The sequence below is a fragment of the Lepus europaeus genome, chromosome 1, assembly GCF_033115175.1.
Source record: "Lepus europaeus isolate LE1 chromosome 1, mLepTim1.pri, whole genome shotgun sequence".
In the NCBI taxonomy this organism is placed as follows: domain Eukaryota; kingdom Metazoa; phylum Chordata; class Mammalia; order Lagomorpha; family Leporidae; genus Lepus; species Lepus europaeus.
Window position 1 is genome coordinate 108,881,864 of NC_084827.1, and position 22,535 is coordinate 108,904,398.

General features: G+C 35.9%; 1 protein-coding gene across 3 annotated transcripts in view; it reads right to left on the bottom strand.

Moving 5' to 3' along the window:
- Positions 1–999: 999 nt before the first annotated feature.
- SCN9A (sodium voltage-gated channel alpha subunit 9) overlaps positions 1,000–22,535 on the bottom strand; it is a 107,506-nt gene continuing 85,970 nt past the window's right edge. For all 3 annotated transcript variants that reach the window (XM_062200223.1, XM_062200228.1, XM_062200219.1), the window contains exons 24-26: positions 5,401–5,505; positions 4,961–5,231; positions 1,000–2,189 (exon numbers count right to left, since the gene is read on the bottom strand). In XM_062200223.1, coding sequence (XP_062056207.1) covers positions 1,000–2,189; positions 4,961–5,231; positions 5,401–5,505 — 1,566 coding nt within the window. The remainder of the gene's footprint in view (positions 2,190–4,960; positions 5,232–5,400; positions 5,506–22,535) is intronic.

Consider the following 22,535-nt stretch of genomic DNA (forward strand, 5'->3'; position numbering starts at 1 on the left):
TACTAAGTGATTATCAGGAAGCATTTCACTGAAGATCAATATCAGTTTTTCTTAGAGCTAAAGAATGACTAAACAAAACTGCATGAAAAAGAAATAGATGTGTCAAGAGATAGAGTTGGGCCATTATTTGTCCAATGTCACATTATATAAATAATAGTAGATAAAACTTTTGTCCATTGGTTTTTAACTTCAATTATTAAGAATTTTTCTTTTTGAGGAATGTGACATAGACTGAGTTTTCAAGTTCTGTGGTTGTCACATGAACAGAGTGGGATATAAACATGATAAGGTGTGGAGCACAACACTAAAAAGTCTGAGTTATTATGCATTTGAGTGAAGATGAATGAAAAGTATCCTTAAAAGTGAATAGCCTACGTATGTTGTTCACCCCATGGTATTTTATAGGCGCATGAAAATTGGTTCTGATGCAGTGTAGAATGAATTTAAGCACCTGAAATATAGAATGGCCTGTGTACATGGATAAAGGAGTCTAATATCCTATTAATTTTCTTCAACTAAACATTCATTACCAATGTTTTTTCTATCAGGTAATATATTTCTAAATCTAAGGCAAAATACTTTTATTGATTTTGAAATAATATTTTGAAATAATATTTTCCTATTTGTGTGTTAGTGCACATGTCGTGACTTTTGTATTTACGTGGGAAACATGAATAATGACAATCAGTGAAAAGAGTACAAGGCAGATGTGAGAATTTTCTGCATGGTATTCTAATTTATTTTTTAAAAAATTATTACCTTCATATGCTATAATCAATCATAACAGAGTTATTCTTAGTCTTCTTACAGAATCATTTACCAGTGCAAAAATAGCAATATGCTAATGCTGCCCTTCTATCTAAGGGAATCAGAGCTAGTGACTGCACTGCTTTTGCAAATATCTTGATAAAAAGATTTTTGGCATAAACCTTCTTAAAAGTCCTATTAACACAAATAAATCACCTTCATAGGCTGTAAACAGTATTCAAACGTGAAGCTCTATTTTTTGGTTTCCTTGCCATCTTTTCCTTTGTCTTCCTTCTCTGTTTTGTCTTTTTCATATTTCTCTTTGTCTGGTTTTGTTACACTATCATATGAAGGTGGAGAGATGGTGGAAGCAGTTGCATCTGTTTTTTCTGGACTTGAGTTATTAACATTATCAAAAACTATATCTCCTTTATTAGGCAAATCATCATCCTTGTCTCCTTCTTTTATGTATATACTTGATATATTTTTGACATTTTGCCGTAAGCGATAACGTCTGTAGGCACGCTGAATGACAGTGGCAGACACATCCTCTTGTTTTCGTTTTAGTGTAGTTGTGATTGGTTCATAGGACACTTTTGAAGGATTTGCAGACATGAATCTTTCCTCCATCTGTGAACGAAGAGAATCCATCTCTCCACTTTCACCCAGAACACGCTTTGTGAAAGCAAATAAGATGTCAAGACAATGGATGCGGTCACCACTGACCATGGGCAGATCCATAGCAATAAGCTGTATTTTGTTTGGTTTTGCTATGAGAAGAGGTGGGTCCAGGGCTGCGGCAAAATCAGAGAGCTTGGAGAACTCTATGAACTGGGTTGCATCGGGGTCGAACTTCTCCCACACCTCGTAGAACATCTCAAAGTCATCCTCACTCAGGGGCTCAGTACTTTCCTCAGTAGCAACACTGAAGTTCTCCAGGATGACAGCGATGTACATGTTCACTACCACCAGGAAGGATATGATGATGTAACTGACAAAATAGAAAATCCCAACAGATGGGCTACCACAGTCTCCTTCAGTGGAGCTTCCAGGATGAACTTTTTTGGGGTCACAATCAGGTGGTGCACTATTGAGAATAGGTGCTAACAATCCATCCCACCCAGCAGAGGTGGTGATCTGGAACAGGCAGATCATGCTATTGCCAAAGGTCTCAAAGTTGAACATGTCATTAATTCCAGCTTCCTTTTTAACATAGGCAAAGTTGGACATCCCAAAAATGGCATAGATGAACATGACCAGGAAGAGCAGGAGGCCGATGTTAAACAATGCAGGAAGGGACATCATCAAAGCAAACAGCAGTGTGCGGATTCCCTTTGCTCCTTTGATCAGACGAAGGATTCGGCCAATCCTGGCGAGGCGGATCACACGGAACAGGGTAGGGGACACAAAATATTTTTCTATCAACTCAGCCAAGAACATGCCTATGTATGGTAGGGAAGAACAAAAAAGAAATGTTTATATATTCATGCCACAGACGATCATGACTGTAAACAGTTTTGTCTGTCATCTTATCACTTATGAATTCAGGACTGTTATTTCATATTGAAGCCTGTTTTTTAATCAATGCATCAAAAAACTCCAAAGGAAAATGATTAGAATTATTATAGTGGCATTCTTCCTCACCACCACACTTCGCTACATCCATGAACCACTTTTCATCTTCTACAATAAATTGTGAAGTTATAATAAATAATCATTTAGAAAACTCAAGCAATACAGTAATATACTAAATGGAAATATAAAATTACTGGAAATATCTTCAACCATATCTTCAATATTTTGTTGAAATCACTCCAGACATTGTTCTATGCAAAAACATGGTCATATGAGTACACATACATTCACACACATAATCACATTATAGAGATTTTCTTTGTAACTTGCTTTACCCACTTCACATGTCATGGAGATATTTCCATATAAATGAAAACAAAATCTTAGACTTGTATAATGTTTTGTCAAATGACCATAAACCGAAAAAACACTATTTTTAATTTTTTGACTGAAACAAATATCTAATTAGGTATATTTTTCCTAGTGACATATGTATTTTCTAATAGGTTAATCGAAATTGGGTCATATAGTGTATTTAAAATCTAAAATATATTTATCTCTAGAAACTTTGTACCAATTGACAGTCCTACTAATGGCACATGAAAATGTTCATACCCTACATACCCACTGCTTATCAGTACTAGGCACTGCCCTTACTCTTTATAATTTTCACCAGAAAATATTTCACAATTATAATTGTGGTTTATTTTTTTTTTTAGAAAGAATTCAGCATTTTTCATGTTTATTAGAGATTTTATATTTTTTTAGTCTTTTTTTTCTTTTTTTAACTTTTATTTAATGAATATAAATTTCCAAAGTACAGCTTATGGATTACAATGGCTCCCCCCCCCATAACTTCCCTCCCACCCGCAACCCTCCCCTTTCCTGCTCCCTCTCCCCTTCCATTCACATCAAGATTCATTTTCAATTCTCTTTATATACAGAAAATCAGTTTAGCATATATTAAGTAAAGATTTCAACAGTTTGCACCCACATAGAAACACAAAGTGAAAAATACTGTTTGAGTACTAGTTATAGCATTAAATCACAATGTACAGCACATTAAGGACAGAGATCCTACATGAGATTTTATATTCTTATTGATCTTTGTTAATTTTTCTTTTTGACCATGTCAGTTCTCAATTACTTCAGCCTTCTTCTATGTTCTTTTTTTTTTTTTAAAGATTCATTGTATTTATTTGAAAGACAGAGTTACAGAGAGAGGTAGAGACAGAGAGAAAGGTCTTCCTTCCACTGGTTCACTCCCCAGATGGCTGCAATGGCTGGAGCTGTGCCAATCCAAAGCCAGGAGGCAGGAGCTTCTTCCAGGTCTCCCATGTGGGTGCAGGGGCCTAAGGATCTGGGTCATCTTAAACTGCTTTCCCAGGCCATAGCAGAGAGCTGGAGTGGAAGAGCAGCCGGGACTAGAACCAGCACCTATATGGGATGCTGGCACTTCAGGCCAGGGCATTAACCCACTGAGCCACAGCGCCGGCCCCTCTATGTTCTTCATTTATCTTTATAGAGGATATTAGCTTTGTAACTAGATATTTTCCTTTATTCTTATTGTAATTTTGAATGAGATTTTGCTTCAAATGTATGTTATACATTTTGTACACATATCATAATTAATGGTAATACATATAATTTAAAATTTGACCTTCCTGAACTCAAACCAATTTTAGCTGACTCACCTGAAGAGAATGTCATAACATGATGCAAATAAAGATCATTTGTTCCATTGTTTCAATACACTCGCCTAACAGAGATGATAGAAGAATACTCTTCTTCTTGACTTAATGACAATGCTCCTGGAATTACTGTTGTTAGTGTGCAATTCTTATCTAAATTCTAATTTGTTTTCTTATAAACTAATTTTGTTTTCACTTCCAGTGGAAATCTTAAAAATAATATTTAAATGCTATTCTAAGCTATGTGATAATATTATGATTCTAGGTTGTGTAACTGAGCTTTTCTGGGACTCTGATCATTTGTAAGTTTCATTTGTATTAAATGATCTCCATGATCTCTCTGCAATTAAAATTTGTAATACTCAAATGTAATCCTCATATATAAGAATAGCTATGATAATGAAAAGGGATCAAATATAAAACCATGTATGATGATTCACACACATCACTGTGGTTAGTTGAGAAATTATTGCATTTTATAGACTTGCAAAGCACTACAAGTTAAGAAATGAAGCTAGCATTTCTTAACTGTATTTTAAATTCAAGAGTAATTTTCACAAAGTCACACATATTCTGGCAATGGATATTATTAACATCATTAATCTCATGGTAAAGTCTGAAGTAATATCAATTCTGCATTGGTTTTCAAGATATCTCCACATATAAAAATGTTACCTAGATTTCTGAAGGTCAATCATGGAAACTAAATATCAGTAAGTATTATGTCCTTCCAACAGTCAAAAACATTTAGTTTTCAGGCCTGTAGTATGAACCCAATAGTTCTGACACAGAGGTTTTCATTTGTTTTGGTTGTAAGGTTCCTTTATTATTTCATAATACTACTTTATTCTAAGGTAGATTTAGATTTGAGACTTCATAAATTTGTCAGAGCATATGAAGAGTTTAGTTTTACTCAAAATTAAAATCTTATTGATAAGTGCCCTTACCTACAATGGAAAGAATCACAACCACAAAATCAAAAATGTTCCATCCTATAGTGAAGTAGTAATGTCTGAGGGAGATCAGTTTCAGCACACATTCTCCAGTGAAAAGGATAATAAAAACCACATTTATCCAATATAAAACATCAGTCATGTAGTCACTTTGTCCTTCTTTTTCTACCATCATGGTTACCATGTTGAGGCAGATAAGAATCATAATGGTGATATCAAAAGCTTGGTTTGTTACTAGGTCAAATATACATCCTTGGAATTTGTTCTGCAAAGACATAAGAATAACATGAAAAGTGGAGTAAAATTTTATCATAATATATATGTGTGTGTGTGTGTGTGCATATATATATATATATGTATACTTAGTTTCATTAAAGATTAATTCAATATAATTTGAATATTGTCATGCTATATATATTTATATTTTTTTTTACCCCTGGTCGAGGAATTGGCTTTTGTGGTTTCTTGGACCCAAGCTTTTTCATTGCATTATAGTATTTCTTCTGTTCTTCTGTCATAAAAATGTCTTGACCTCCAAGGTAAATAAATGAAAAATAAATCTAGTTAAAATCAGAAATATTAGCTAGATTTTTCTTCTTATCATTAAGATAGGTTAAAATATATAAATGAAATGCATTTTATTATATACAGAGTAACTATAAATAAAACCTGCTTTAAAGAATTACCCACATGTAGACACATGAATCTTCATATATAAGGTAAGTTATATACATATAATGTATGCATTATAAATAGACTAATTATCTTGAGGTGTCAAGCTGTGTTATTGTATGACTATATGTAAAGCTGGCTGAATAGTGAGAAGCTGCATTGACCTCAGCCACAGATTGATACCAGAGAAACAAAGGTAGCACTACGTTCCCAAGAAACTGATGGAGAGAAATTTCCAGTGAGGAACTGCTAACACAGATGGAGAGTCCATGGAGTGGTAAGGAGACAGAACAGATGCACTACTGCTTGCTGCACAGACTGCTACCCAGTATCTACACAACTGGTTCCCAGTTGGGTGATGCCATCTTGCCAATATAAGGTAGGAAGAAGTTTCTGTGGCTCCCACATTGGCAACTTTATCTTGAGTGATTATTCAATAGCCCCATTGACTAAAGGTCCAGCCAGGGAAGCTGACAGGAGCCTGAGGATTACTTTGCACCTTAAAGAGAGGTCAGATTGCCCCCTGCCCACATCCCACTGAAGTAGAGTTGCTGCTAAACTCTGTTCTGACTCAGGGAACCACAAGCAGTCCTACTGCTACCACAGTACACCAGAGTGAGAGACTGGGCAACTTACACGGTGGAGAACAGACCCATTGTACCCTGTGACTAAATATTCTGGACAGCTAAGAAAATTGCAGGTTGCAACTAAGTTCCTGTGCACCTTCACAGTCTGAATGTGGAGACTCAGAGCCCCCTGCACACTGGGGATGGATAGTGGAGTGAAGTCAGGGGACATACTGCAGAGTGAGTCGGTGCACTGGACGGTATTTTGCCCATCAGGGAGATTTTAAGAAGCATCCTGGCCCCATGAGTCACTCTAAGCTGTTAATTATCTAGTTCACCTTAGCAGAGAAATGCTGTGACTTCAAACATACCAGTTGGTTCCAACATCCCCATTCCCCCCTGGCTGTAGCCACATGGATATACCACATCCTTCTTAGGGATCTCTCTGCACTCCCCTTACCAAGCATGCAAACCAGGAACTCAGGTGTAAGACTTAGGCAATCCACCAAATCCCAGCAGCAAATCTCCTGGAATAAATTTATTTAAATCCTCCAAAATTTATAGAAATAAGAGATCCCCAAGATTTGGAAAAATCAACATAGAAATACAAGAAATATGAATGAGGAAAGCAGTATGACTCCTCAGAAGGAATACAGTATTGCATTAATATTCAACTGAAATACCTGAAAAATAATTCAAAAGAATGATTGCAAGATTACTTAAAAATAGAAACAGTTAAATGAAGATAGGAAATTAGTAAAAGACATGGATGAGAAATTCTGTACATTGATATAGATACTAAAAAGAACCAAAGAGAAATATAAGAAATTAAGCATTTAATAAGTCAAATAAATAATACAGTGGAAAGTTTTAACAACAGTCTTAATGAGTCAGAGTGTGTTAGTTATTTAGCAAGAGGTATAGTTTGCTGTTCAATAAATCAATATCAAAGTACTAACATTAGAAAACATTGGGTCATTGAGGAAGAAATATAGGCTTTGATATTAAAACCTGACCATGCCAATCATTGGTTTCTTGATCTGCAAATTGTAAATTATCCTCTCTAGGTTTCAATTTATTTACCTCTATTAATATATTCAAGAAAGGAAGATGCATAGAGCATACCTCCAATGTCCCTGTCTTTCAGCACAGTGCCTTACATAGAATGATAACAGTACTTGGACACCCATGGCAAATATGAACAAAGAGAATGGCGCTGGTGGGTGTTTGAGAGACTGCAGAATTTGTATACATGCTTATTTGGTGAAGATCTTTCTGGGTCAAAGCCAGTTCACAAAGGCTGTTTAAACCTGCTTTTCCTCAAATACTTAGACACCAACACAAAATACAAACATGTGGAATCAGAGAAATATGACACACATCTAAGGAACAAAACAAGTCTCCAATAGTTGACCCCACAGATAGAGACCTATCAATCACATCACAGACAAAAACAAATCTCAATAGATATCCTGATGCTGAAGAACACTTGCTACTCATGTGGGATCTCTGTCCTTAATGTGCTGTACATTGTGATTTAATGCTATAACTAGTACTCAAACAGTATTTTTCACTTTGTGTTTCTATGTGGGTGCAAACTGTTGAAATCTTTATACTAAATTGATCTTCTGTATATAAAGAGAATTGAAAATGAATCTTGATGCAAATGGAAGGGGAGAGGGAGCGGGAGAGGGGAGGGTTGCGGGTGGGAGGGAAGTTATGGGAGGGGGAAGCCATTGTAATCCATAAGCTGTACACTGGAAATTTATATTCATTAAATAAAAGTTAAAAAAAAAACAATAACTGAATCACAGCATTCACTACAGGGATTCAGCAGATAATTTGATCAAGCATTAGAAAGAATTAGAGACTTAAAATGTGGCATTTGGAAATATACAGTTGGAGATTCCAAGATTTTAGAAGAGGGACAGGGTAGACTACCCTAGGTTGGGAGAAAATAGTTTTTAAAAAGTGGGGAAAGTGCATTCTCAGGTGTGGGTTGGAAGGAAAACTGCAGTGCGGATACTTTGGAAAGAAGAAAGATGCCTTGGATCTATTTGAAAGGTGCAGATGCACAGCAAAGAGCATGGACACAACTCTAGCTGCCCTGAGCCAGAGAAAGCACCAGCGTTGGAGAGCAAGGTGAGATCAGACTGCAGCAGCCCCTGCCGCTGGTGATATGTCACAGGGAGAGCCTAGCAGACCGCACTGAGTCTGGCCCAGAGACTTGAGAGGAACAGTGTGCCTGATCACCCAGAGAGCGTAGTTTGCTCCCCCATTCCTTTGACAATGATGCCCAGCAACTGCAGAGAGACTGTTTTGAACTTAAGAGGGTTGTGGCTGAGGCCCCTCTTGCACATGTACCCAGTAACTTGTGGGGATGGATGCCATCTTGTCAGCAGAGGCAACTGCAGCTGCACAGGTGCATGAACCTGGCAACCAGGTGGGGAGAATGAGCCATCCTGACGTTAATGTTGGCTACAAAGACTCTTGTAGCTGTGGATGGGACAGGCTAGGGGGTGTTGAGTGGATCCTCTGCACCCTGTGACTGTGAGTACCCTGTTTGCTGAGACTGTGGGAACTCTGTGACTGCATGAGGGGGTGCAGGGTGAAGCCAGGGAATCACTGTGTGCAGCTCCACATGCTCAGAGCTCACTCATTGCCTAGAGCGTGTCATCGCAACAGGATCCGTGTTCACACTGAAGACTGCACAGATACTTTGTACAGTTCTTGTGGAGGTATGGAAGAGTATTGTACCAACTGAGGGCTAACATCCAGACATTGATCACCATGGAAGAGAGGAGGTGAGAGTGTGATTACACCGACAGGGGTTATCACACCCCCAGCTTCTGTTAACAAGAAGGATATATACCATGTCCAACTTGGGTGTTATCATGGATACTTGCCCCACCCTGAAGCATAGACCAGATTCTCTGGGTATTCACTTAAAGAAAAGACATTCTACAATTTGCAAAGGCATAGTCCAAAGATAAGTCATCACACACATACACACACACACAAGCCAACAAGTTTCTCCAAAAATGCCTAAAAATCAATGCTTAAATTCAAGAAACAAGAATGAGAAAGATAACATGACCCTCCCCTCACCAAAGGAATACAAAACACTTCAAAATTAGAATTTGAAGATGAAGAGATTGGTGAAATGCCTGAAATGGAATTCAAAAGATTAACCTTAGTATTACTCAGAAGCAATGAAATGCAAACCCATGAATTAAATAAATTCCTACATGAAATGAATGAAAGAATTTCCAATGAAACAGATTTGAAGATAAATCAAAATAAAATATTAGAAATGAAGAATTCAATAGGTCAAATAAAAAATGTGTGGTAGAAATCATTAACAACAGACTTGGTAAGGCCAAAGAAAGAAGACTAGAAGACAAATTTTTGGAAATTTTTCAGACCAAAAGAATAAATCTGAAAAATTAAAAACAGTATTGGAAATTTATGGGATACTATCAACTATCCCAACATACAGTTCTTAGGAGTTACTGAGGGTGTTGAATGAAAACATGGATTAGAAGACCTATTTAGTGAAATAATTTCCCCATTTTGGAGAAAGAAAGGTACATTCAAGTACAGGAAGCACATAGAACTTCTAATAGACATGACCAGAAAAGATCTTCACCACACATTTTAGTGAAACTCTCCACAGTAAAACATAAAGAAAATATTCTAAAATGTGCACACAAGAAATGCCAGATTACTCTCACAGAATATTCAATTAGACTCACAGCTGACTTCTCTTCAGAAACCCTACAGGCTAGGAGAAAATGGAGAGTCATGGTTCCAGTCTTAAGAGAAAAAAACTGTCAACCCAGAATACCGAACCCTGCAAAGCTCTCATTTAGGAGTCAAGGTAAAATAAAGACCTTCCATAGCAAACAGAAATTGAAAGAATTTGTCACCATTTGCCCAATCTTAAAAAAGATGCTTAAGGATGTGCTACACACAGAAACACAGAATGGTAGGAATCATTATGAAAGAATGTGAAAGAAAATCTCACAGTAGAAGTACAAATTAAATCCAAAGCAAACAATAGCTGTACTTATGAAAAAATGGCAAGGCCAAGCCATTACTTATTAATAGTTAATTTGAATGAAAATGTTCTAAAATCTCCAATTAAAAGATACAGGCTGGCTGAAGGGATTAGTAAACAAGACCCATCTATTTGCTGCTTATAAGAAACATACTTCACATGCAAAGATACATGTAGACTGATAGGATGGAAAAAGATACTCCACACTAATGGAAAGCAGAAGCAAGCAGGTGTAGCCATTCTAATATCAGACACAGCAGACTTTAACACAAAAACTGTGAAGACGAAAATAAAGCATATCAAAATTTATGGGATATAGCAAAAGCAGTGTAAAGAGGAAATATTGTAGCAATTTGTGCCTATATAAAAAAATTGGAAAGGCACCAAATAAATGAGCTATAAATGCATCTCAAGAACCTATAAAAACAAGAAACTAAATCAAAAATTAGTAGAATTAAAAGTATAGAAGAAATAAACAAAATTGAAACCAAAAAAATATAAAAGATGAGTGAAATGAAGAGCTGCTTTTTTTTTATAAATAAGTATTGATACATTGACCCAACTAACCAAAAACAAGAGGGAGAAGACCAAAATCAATAAAATCTGAGATGGAAAAGGAAATGTAACAAGATACCACAGAATTAAAAAGAATCATCAGGAATTACTACAAAAAGCTGTATGCCAATAACTTGGGAAGCCTAGAAGAAAGGGATAGGTTCCTGGACACATACAACCTACCCAAATTGAGTTCTGAAAATATGTAAAACATAAACAGAACAATAACAAAGATGGAGATTGAATCAATAATAAAAGCTCTCGCAACAAAGAAAAGCCCACAACTGTATGACTTCATTGCTGAATTCTACCAGACTTTTAAAGAAGTACCAATTCCAATTATTCTAAAGTATTCAAAACGATTGAAAGGGAGGGGACCCTCCCAAACTCCATCTGGAAGGCAAGCATCATCTTAATTCCTAAACCAGAAAAAGATACAATAGAAACTATAGATCAATATCCCTGATGAACATAGACGTGAAAATCCTCAACAAAATAGTAGCTAATTGAATCCAACACATCAGAAAGATCATTCACCCAGACCAAGTAGAATTTATCCCTGGTATGCAGGGAAGGTTCAACATTCACAAATCAATAAATGTGTTACATCACATTAACAAATAAAGACCACATGATTATCTGAATAGATGCTAAGAAAACATTTGATGAAATACAAGAGCCTTTTATGATGAAAACATTAAGCTAATTGGGTATAGAAGGAATATTCCTAACACAATGAAGGCAATTTATAACAAAACCACAGCCAGCATCTTATTGAATGGTGAAAATTTGGAAGCATTCCCATTAAGATCAAGAATCAGACAAGGATATAATAAAATTAAAAAAAAAAAAGAATCAGACAAGGATGCCCACTCTCAGCATTGCTGTTCAATACAATCATGAAAATCTTAGCTAGAGCCATTAGGTTAGAAAACGAAGTCAAAGCAATACAGATTAGAAAGGATAATAAAACTATCCCTATATGCAGATGACATGATTCTATATATAATGGAACAAAAGGCTCCACTAAGAGACTATTGAAACTCATAAAAGTTTTTAAAGTGGCAGCCCAGATGTCTATCAACTGAAGCCTAGATATAGAAACTGGAGTGCGTGTATAAGACAATACTACACAGCAGTTAAAAATGAAATCCCGTCATTTGTAAAAAAACGGATGCAACTGGAAACCATTATACTTAGTGAAATAACCCAGTCCCAAAAAGAAAATTACCGTATGTTCTCTCTGATCTAAGGTAACTGAGTATCCAAAAGTAATCTATAGGAGTGAAATTGACATTTTGAGATTCAATGATTATTTATGTCTCTTGTCTCAATTGTTGAGGAACTGTTTTTTTCTTCATGGTATTTGTTGAATTCTTTATAGTGTAGGGTTAATCTTATGAGTATAAAGTTAGCTAAAAATAGATTTGTAAAAATTAAGAATGTGAATAGTAGTGAGAGGAAGGGTGGCAATACAGGTGGGTTGGATTGCAGGGTGAGAGCTATCACTATGTTCCTGAATCTGTTTATAGAAACAAATGAAATCTGTAAACCTTAAATAAAATTTTAAAAAAGAAAGCAAACTAAAAAGAAAATATATAATCAAAAGAGAAAAAGGAGAAACATTGTGAAGAGCAGCATCTGATTTCCCAGCAGAAACTTTTCAGACCAAAGAGCATGGAGCAATGCATTCAATGTACTGTGAAAAAAGAAAGAAATTAGCAATGAAGAACAATGTGCCTAAAAAACTATATTTGAAAATGAGAGAGTGGCAAGATGGCGTAACAGGAAGGGAGCACACTGATAGTCCAGGAAGAGACAGTTTAATAAAAGTGGAGATACTGCAGGTTCAGGGAAGAGTAGGGGAAGAAACAGCAGAGGGAACTCTTCCGGAACTAGTGATTCACAGTGCACCCGTGTGGAGAGCGTGGGAGCCCAAGTTCGGGACACCAGTGGCAGACTCAACACACCAGCGCTGGAACGCAAGGTGAGCCAAACCTCAATAGCCCGAGACACCAGCGAGAAAGTGGAAAGAGGAAACTAGAGGGAACAAGGCTTGAAACTCCGTGGGGAAAAGTTCACCAGGCTAACTAGAAGAGAGGAAAAAAAAAAGTGACCGATACGGACATGAGTTTCTCTCTCTCCGCTCACCTCTCAAAGGCAAGCAAGACAAAGAGCAGGCGCCATTTCGAACATACATCATAAGCAGGGTGACCTCAGGTCTGCACCAGCCCTGAGCCTAGCAGAAAAACCTGGCTCTGGGGGGGTGAAATAACAGGAGATTAGGATCTAACTTGGCAACCCAGTGGGAGATTGCAGGAGAATTGGAGCCCACACTGAGGGCAGCAGAGATTCCCTGTGTGGTCCTGGGGAAAGAGCTTCCAATCTCTGGCTCCTGTGGGTATATCATTCGCCTGCTAACTACCTCCAATTACGTTCAGCTGTGCGGAATTACTTCCATTTAAAAAAAAAAAAAAAGAAGAATGAAAGAGATTTACCACGCCTAACCTGGGAGTGCACCTTTGACACACCCTCAACCCTGAGGAACCAAACAGAGCTCTCAGGCCACACTCATCTCAAGCCTCTAAGGCTCCACCGAAAGCAGACAGTACACTTAATCTAGAGCCATAGTGTAACAAGAAAAAACACCACAGTGAAGAAACCAAATATCCCCAACATGCCAAACAACAAACGCAAAAACCGAGGTAACAAGAACAAGGAAGACACTATGATGCCCCCAAATGAAAAAGACACCCCAATGCAAGATTATGAAGATAAAGAGATAGAAGAAATGCAAGAAGCAGATCTCAAAAAATTGATAAGAACATTAAGAAGTTCTCAAAAACAAATTCTTGAACTACAGAAATCCTTAATGGACAAGATAGAAAATCTCTCTCATGAAAATGAAATCTTAAGGAGGAATCCAAAATGAAATGAAACAACTAGTGGAACAAGAAACTGTGATAGTGATGAGAAATCATAATGAAATGAAGAATTCAATAGATCAAATGACAAACACATTAGAGAGCCTTAAAAACAGAATGGGCGAAGCAGAAGAGAGAATATCAGACTTAGAAGACAGAGAACAGGAAAGGAAACAGGCAAATTAAAGAAAAGAAGAAATTAGAAATCTAAAAAATATTGTCGGGAATCTACAGGATACTATTAAAAAACCTAACATTCGGGTTCTGGGAGTTCCTGAAGGCATGGAGAGGGAGAAAGGATTAGAAGGCATTTTCAGTGAGATACTAGCAGAAAATTTCCCAGGTTTAGAGAAGGACAGAGGCATCTTAGTACAGGAAGCTTATAGAACCCCTAATAAACATGACCAAAAGAGATCCTCACCACGACATGTTATAATCAAACTCACCACAGTGAAACATAAAGAAAAGATTCTAAAAGGTGCAAGAGAGAAACGTCAGATTACTCTCAGAGGATCTCCAATTAGACTCACGGCAGACTTCTCATCAGAAACCCTACAAGCTAGAAGGGAATGGCGAGACATAGCCCAGGTACTAAGAGAGAAAAACTGCCAGCCCAGAATACTATATCCTGCAAAGCTCTCATTTGTGAATGAAGGTGAAATTAAGACTTTTCATAGCAAACAGAAACTGAAAGAATTTGTTGCCACTCATCCTGCCCTGCAAAAGATGCTTAAAGATGTGTTACACACAGAAACACAGAAACATGGTCATCAATATGAAAGAAGGTAAAGGAAGGAAACCTCACAGCAAAAGATCACAGGAAGCTCAATTTCTCTTTGACAAGAATTAAACTCTGATGCTCTGTTAAAGCAATGTGTTAAAGTAAACTATTATGTTCTCTTGATGTCTGTTAAATTCTAATTCTTCAAAAACAGCTGAATTTTTATTAAGAGCTATGGGTTATTTAAATATGTGCTTATTTTCAAAGATTTGAATAATCACCTTGTAACAATGATCAAATTTGGTCTATGTTATGTCATGATTTTAAGGAATCTTATTTCAACCAGATATTTTGGATTTTGAGCCTTCTTGGCATTCTTGACAGGCATTCAAAAAATCAAAGTTTCAAACAATCTGGACTCTAAAATTTCCAGTAAAGCTTGGACTTTGGTTTTTCCAGTTTGGGCCCAACTGAAAAAATCGAAGGACCTATGTCTCTCATCTTATAGAGACACCAACTAATCAGGCTATTTCGATTATATTAGAAGTATTGTCAAGATGTGACGTGGTACTAAATTTTAAGTTTCTATAATGGAAAGTGCTATTAATACAAATGTTTGAGAATTAAAAAGTCTAATGATCTTGTGTTACTAGACATGATAGTTATCTTAATGAGAAAGCCCCAGAGGCCTAAAGGGTTAAATATTTGTAAAATCCTACAGGTGCTTTCAAAAATACTGTGAAGTAAGCAAGTGCCTCTTGTTGGTTGATGAGTTTATAATTTTAAACATGGCGACTTAAAGTCTTTTGTCATCCACAGTTATATATGATTTGCTGCTCATAAAACTAAAGCGCTGTTGGTTCTGTGTTTAGCTTCCCTCCTATAGGTTCCTATGGACTTTTTACAGCCACTTCTATTGTATTCAGTACTTTGGGATGGCTCTGTAAATAGATGAAACCAATAATGTATTAACAGTACCAACTGAGAGAAAGTATGGTTAACTGAGGTTACTAAAAACAAAAAGCAATTCAAATCAATTGGCAATCTACAAAAAGAGTTAAAGATTTTAAAAGCTAGTATTAAAATTGCTATATTGGTCTATTATGTTATGTTATATGTGTGTACATACTGTATGTCCACATAGGAAAATTTTATTAAGAGTTTTATTTTAATTGGCTTATAGATAAGATTGTCCATAAATTTAAGCTGCTAAAATTAATCAAAGATACATTTTAATTTGTGTGACCTGAATCTCTGCATCATATGTTTTATACTTGTTGGTAGAAAGAAACTAAAAACATTTTATATGGTTGTGCTTAAGTTTACTGGTTAAACAAACTACACCATGTTAGATATTTAAGAGGCGTTTCCAAATACATGATTCTTAAAATTTATAGAAGGCATTGGACCTTCCGGTAAATGTTTTCTTAAGTTGTTATCTAATGGTTGAAACGGTTTGCTAAGTATTCATGTGATATTGCTATTGTCAGCAAGTGATCTAGGACTTGCTCCCTCATTTCTCTATTCTAAGCCCAACTTGTTCTTTCATTTCACTATTCTCTTCAAGGTAGGAAACTAATTCTATTATAAAGGAATCTGTAGGACACACAATTTAATCTTTAGACCTTATAAAAGAGATGGCTAACATTTTTCTGTAATAGAATAGCCCAAATAAGAGCTTAAATAATAATCTCATAGCTAGATTTACTTCGCTGATGGCGAAGTAAATAGAAAAAACCTCCCTTTCAGACCAAAGGGAAAGAAAGTTTTAAAGTGAGAATATAATTTTCCTCATGGGCATTGTCTACCTTAGAAAAATTACTACAGAACATGCCTGTGACTATAGACTTGTAGTTCAGGCCACCGAAGATTAGAGATGGGACTTGGGCACTCCCTTGACTTGCATCCTCTGGTCTGCTTTAACAAAAACCAGGAGGAAAAGAAAGCTAGGCATCAGAAGCAATGGGTGGCAGGCCTATTAATGGCTGTTCTGGACAGTGATCTGCCCTCAAGGAGACCCAACAGGCCAGTCCACTGCAGTGGCTTTCAATGTGGTAAGCCTGGGCATCAGCAGAAGTCAGCTTGTGAAGAGCCCTGGCAGCTCTGCCAAGAGTTGGATCACTGGAAATGGACCTGCCCTGGAGTCGAAGGATGCCCAGGTCAGAGCCACAGATCTTATTGGCTCTAAGCTGAAAAGCCCTTCACTCAGCCCAACTTCCAAAGTGACCACTGCAGCTGAGGGTATGGCCAAGTAGGGTCAGCAACATTGCAGGCAGAACTGTAAATTTCTTTTTAGAGATGCCACCTACCTTTACCTGGCCAGCTCTCCTCCCAGGCCAGCTAAGTAATGAAAGTCAACAGAGTGCCTTCCCCTAGGAGGTTCACACCTCCCTTAGGATGTACCCCATGTTGAAGAGATAGATAGGTCTGGGCCTCTTAACTTACAAGGCCTAAAGCCCAACAGCCCCTTCCGTCAGGTTCTATTTGCCTCTCAATCAGAAAACTTAATTGTAGCTTAGACAGCACCTTTCTTAGCTCCTCTAATAATGACTCTGTCCTTTGTTCTAGGCCCTGTCTAGCGCACTTGGGCCTCATTCCTTTGTAATCATAACCTCTACTCTACCACCAATGGCTCTACTCCCAACCTGTGTGTACTGATGGTCCTCTTCCCCACTTAATGCTGTATAATTGTTCAGACCTGGTAAATGCCACTCTTAGGATCATTGGTTACTATCCTCACCCTGTCTTTTATGACCTTGTCTAAATATGATCAGAGTCGGGGAACTTGGAAGGCTTCCATAGCCTTGGCAACTCATGACGACAGCCTAGGGTGGTTACTGGCGCCATAAACTAGAGTGTCAATTTGTTGGGTCAACAACAGGAGTCACTGTGCACTTGCTCCTCATGTGGGATCTCTGTCCTTAATGTGCTGTACATTTTGATTTAATGCTATAGCTAGTACTCAAACAGTATATTTCACTTTGTGTTTCTATGTGGGTGCAAACTGTTGAAATCTTTACTTAATGTATACTAAATTGATCTTCTGTATATAAAGAGAATTGAAAATGAATCTTGATGTGAATGGAATGGGAGAGGGAGCGGGAAAGAGGAGGGTTGCGGGTGGGAGGGAAGTTATGGGAGGGGGAAGCCATTGTAATCCATAAGCTGTACATTGGAAATTCATATTCATTAAATAAAAGTTTAAAAAAAAGAAAAAAAAAGAAAATGAAGGAGAGTTTTCCAGAAGAAAAATACACAGGAAATTTATCATTAGCAGACCTGCCTTATGTGACAGGCAAAATGACATTCTTTTAAGTTAAAAGAAAATGATTCTAAACAGTAATACTAAAGTACTTACTGTACAAACACAAATATGATAATACTCTACTGGAGGTATCTAAATCACTTTTAATTCTGGTATAAGAATTAAAAGTCAATAATTATATCTATGAATATATTAATATACAATATAAATATGCAAATTAATAGAAAGTATGGGGTAATTGTCAGTGTATAGTTTTTGAATGTGATTTAAGTTCAATTTTTACCAGCTTAAAATATACTACCATAATATATTTTATTAAACCTCATGATAACCTCAAAGAAAACATGTGTAGAGGATATATGTAAAATAGAAAGAGAAATTAATCATAGCATATCATGGCAAAAAAATAACAAGTCACAAAAGAAGATAACAAGATAGAGAAACAGTAAAACTATCAGACAAAAAAAATAACAAAATAATGATAGAAAGTCCATACTTATCTGTGATCACTTTAAATGCGAATGGGTTAAACTTTTCAATCAAAAGAGAATGAGTGGCTAAAATCTCCAACTATATATTGTTTTAAGAGACTCACTTTGGATTTAAGAAAGCACATCTTTTGAAAGTGCATGGATAAAAATTATATTCTAGTACAGAATAACCAAAAAAGAGCATGGGTGGGGAGCCGGTGCTGAGGCACAGTGGGTCAAAGCCCCAGCCTGAAGTGCCGGCATCCCATATGGGCGTGCTTTCTAGTCCAGCTGCTCTACTTTCCATCTAGCTCTCTGCTATTGTCTGGGAAAGCAGTAGAAGACAGCCCAAGTCCTTGGGCCTCTGCACCCATGTGGGAGACCCAGAAGAAGCTCCTGACTCCTGACTTCAGATCGGCTCAGCTCTAGCCATTGCAGCCATTTGGGGAGTGAACCAGTGTGTGGAAGACCTCTCTGTCTCTCTCTCCGTAACTCTGATTTCAAATAAATAAAAATAAATCTTTAAGAAAAAGAGCATGGATGGTTATGATTATATCAAACAAAATAGACTTTACATAAAAATATAAATGATAAATAAAATTATTATATAATGGTATGGATTAATTCATCAGAGAGAAATAGAAATTATATCATTAGAGCATCTAAATATATAGCGCAAACATGGACAGATTTAAGGGAAGAAATAGACAGAAACACAGTGATAATAGGGAATTTCACTACTCCACTTTCAACAATGGATAGAGTATTCACACAGGAAATCAATAAGGAAAACTACAAACTAAATATTTCTAGTGAATTCATACAAAACATTCCAGCCAACAACAGCAGAATACATATTTAAATTCCTTCATGCACACCTGAGCATTCTCCAGAATAGATAACATGTTAAGTCACAAAATTAGTCTTTGTAAGTTGTAAAAAGCTGAAATCATGTCAAATATTCTTTCTAACCACAATGAAATAAAACTGGAATAAATAACAGAGTAAAAACTAGAAATTTCACAAATGTGTAGGAATTAAACAACACATTCTTGAACAACCAATTGGTCAAAAGAGAAATCAAAAGGAGATTAAAAATATCTTGGGGGAAACCAAAAATAAACACACAACATATTCAAGCTTGTTGAACACAGCAAAAGCAGTTCTAACCAGGAAGTTTACAGTTAAAAAAAAAAAAGAAACAAGGGGAAAATCTGTAAAAGGAATAAAAGAAAGTTCTCAAGTGAACAACATAACTATACATATCAAGGAACTAGAAAAAGAAGAACTACAAATGAAATAGAGAACATAACATGTTTGTAAGTCAACAAAAGAATTTTTTTAAAAACTTAAACATATGGACACACCATCAGCTAGACTAAGAAAAATGAAATACTCAAGTAGTGAAGCCAGAAACGAAGAGAAATCATTAGTACTGTTGTCACTGAAACAAAATCAACTATTACTGTTATGAACAAGTATATGCTGCCAAACTAGCTACCAAGAAGAAACTGATAACATCCAAAAACATACCAACTCCCGTGGCTGAATCATGAAGAAGCAGAAAACTGTGCAAACCAATGACGAAGAAGGAGACTGAATCATATTTTAAAACCTCCCAAAAAGTAAATGCCCAGGACCAGTTGACTGCACTAATGGATTCTATCAAATATTTACAGAAGGTCATACATTATCCCTTCTCAAACTTTTTCAAAAACATTAAAGGGAGAATACTTCCATACTTATTTTATGAGAAAAACATTCCTCTGATACAAAAAGAAAAGTACAGGATAGTATTTTTAATTAATATAGATATAAAAATCCTCAACAAAATGCTAGCAAATAGAATCCAATAGCACATTAAAAGGTTTATATGCCATGATGCGTTGAGACTTATCCCTGAGACGCAAGGACAGTTCAAACTGTGTATATTCATGATGCGCTATGCCATATTAGTTGAAAGAAGGCTACAAATGACAGAATCACAAGAGATATAAAAAAATGCTTTAGAAAATCTTCAACATATTTTCTTATAAAAGATCTCAACAAACTAATATTAGGAAGAATTTATCTCCACAGAAGAAAGTCTATGCAGTCATCTCTCCATATCTCTGGCCTCTACATTTTCAGATCAACCTACCATGGATCAACAATATTTCAAAAAATTATGTTTCTACTGAACATTGACAAGGTATTCTCTTGTCGCTGTTCCTATACAAAATGGTACAGCAGCTATTTATATAGCATTTACAATGTATTTGGTATTTTCAGTAACCAAAAATTATTTGAAGTATATGGAAGGCTATACATAAATTATGTACAAGTAATATACCATTTTCCATAAGGGATGTGAGCATCAGTGAATTTTGGTATCAAGGAAGATCTCAGAATCAATTTCTTACAAATAAGAAAAACAACTATACATGAAACATCCACATCCACATCCACATCACAATTAGTCCTGAAAACTGAAAACTTTTCCTCTCAGAAAAGGAAACAAGGCAAGGATGCCCATTCTCAAAACTGCTAAGCAATATAGTATGGTAAGTCCTAATTAGATCAATTAGGCAAGAAAAAGGAAAGATATCCATGTCTGAAATAAGTAAATAATATCTCTTCTTTAGAAAACATGATCTTATATAGGAAATGTTACAGATGACACACAAAAACAGAATAGGTGAATTAAGTTACAAAATATAGGAGTCAGCATACAACAATCCATTGTGTACATAGATGCTAACAGGAAACTATTGAAAAGGGAAATTAAGAAGATAGTACCATTTATAATAACATCAAAAAGAATAAAATAGGTATAAATTTAACCAAGAATGTGGGAGACTTCTGAAGAATACAACACATCAATGAAAGAATTAAAAGATGACAGAAATAAAAAGAAAGATATATGTTCATGGATTGTAAGACATAATATTCTTAGGATACCCATACTACCCCACAAAGGAATCTACAGATTAAATGCAATTCCAACAAAAATCACAATGGTATTTTGTAACTGAAATAGGAAAAAACATTACTGAAATTAATATGGAGCTACAAAAGATTCTAAATAACCAAAGCAATCTTAAGAAAGAGAACCAATCTGGAGGTATCACACTTTCTGACTTTGAAATATCTTTAAAATGCATAATTAAAATAGTCTGTTATTTGTATAAGAATAGACATGTTGGGCAATGGAACAGAATACCCAGAAATAAACCCATGCTTCTATAGTTGGCTGATCTTTTTATAAGGATGCAAGAATATACAATATAAAAAAAAAAGATGGGTAATGGTGTTCAGAAAATGGAGTATCTATGTGCAAAAGAATTAATTTGGATCCTAATTATACATTACACAAAAATCAACTCAAAATATATCAATTTAATCAATTTAAACAAAAGACCTGAGAATATAATACTTCTAGAAATTAACATGGGGAGAAGTTCACAAAAGTAGTCTTGTCAATGATTTCCTGGATATAATTTCAAAATTTAAATAATAAAAGCAAAAGTATATAAGTGGCACTACATCAAACTAAACAGCTCCTGAGCAGTAAAGGAAACAATCACCAGAATGCAATGTAAACTTATGGAATAGGAGAAAACGTTTGCAAATCATATCAGTGATAAGGGTGTTAATATCCAAGATATGGTTACTCTTATAACTCAATAGCATAAAAAAGCAAAAGAAAAAAAAGTCACCAAATCAAACATTAAAACTGATCCAAAACCTTAAATAAGAGACATTTTCCAACAAAGACATCACAAATCATAAGAGAAATACAAATTAAACCAAAATGAAATATAGCACACCTGTTAGAGTGGCTATTAACATCAGTGTTAGCAAGGATATGAAGAAATTAGAAAACTTTTGATGGGAATGTAAAATGGTACAGCTGCTATGTAAACAGCATTCACACAAAAAGAGAAGAACACACAGAGAACAGCATGTGACCAGGAGGGAGAAACTGGAGTTACACTGGCATAAGCCAAAGAATCCCTAGACCATCAGAAGCTGGGAGGTACAAAGTTAAGACCCTTCTCTACAAGCTTTGAAAAAGCACGTCCCTGACAACACCGTGATTTTGAATTTCTTACCTCTAGATCTATGAGAGAATACATTTTTTTTGATTCAAGCTATCTAATTTTTGACATTTTTTTATGGCAGCCTTATGGAACTAATACAGTTGATTGATATGAAGACTAACAAAATAAAAATCTCAAGAGTGTGCTTGATTATGACATTCAGCAAACCACAAGGTTCATTGCCTATGTAATGTATTCTATAATATAAATGCTTTGAGTGGAGGAACCATACTTATATTCATCCTACCCAGGCA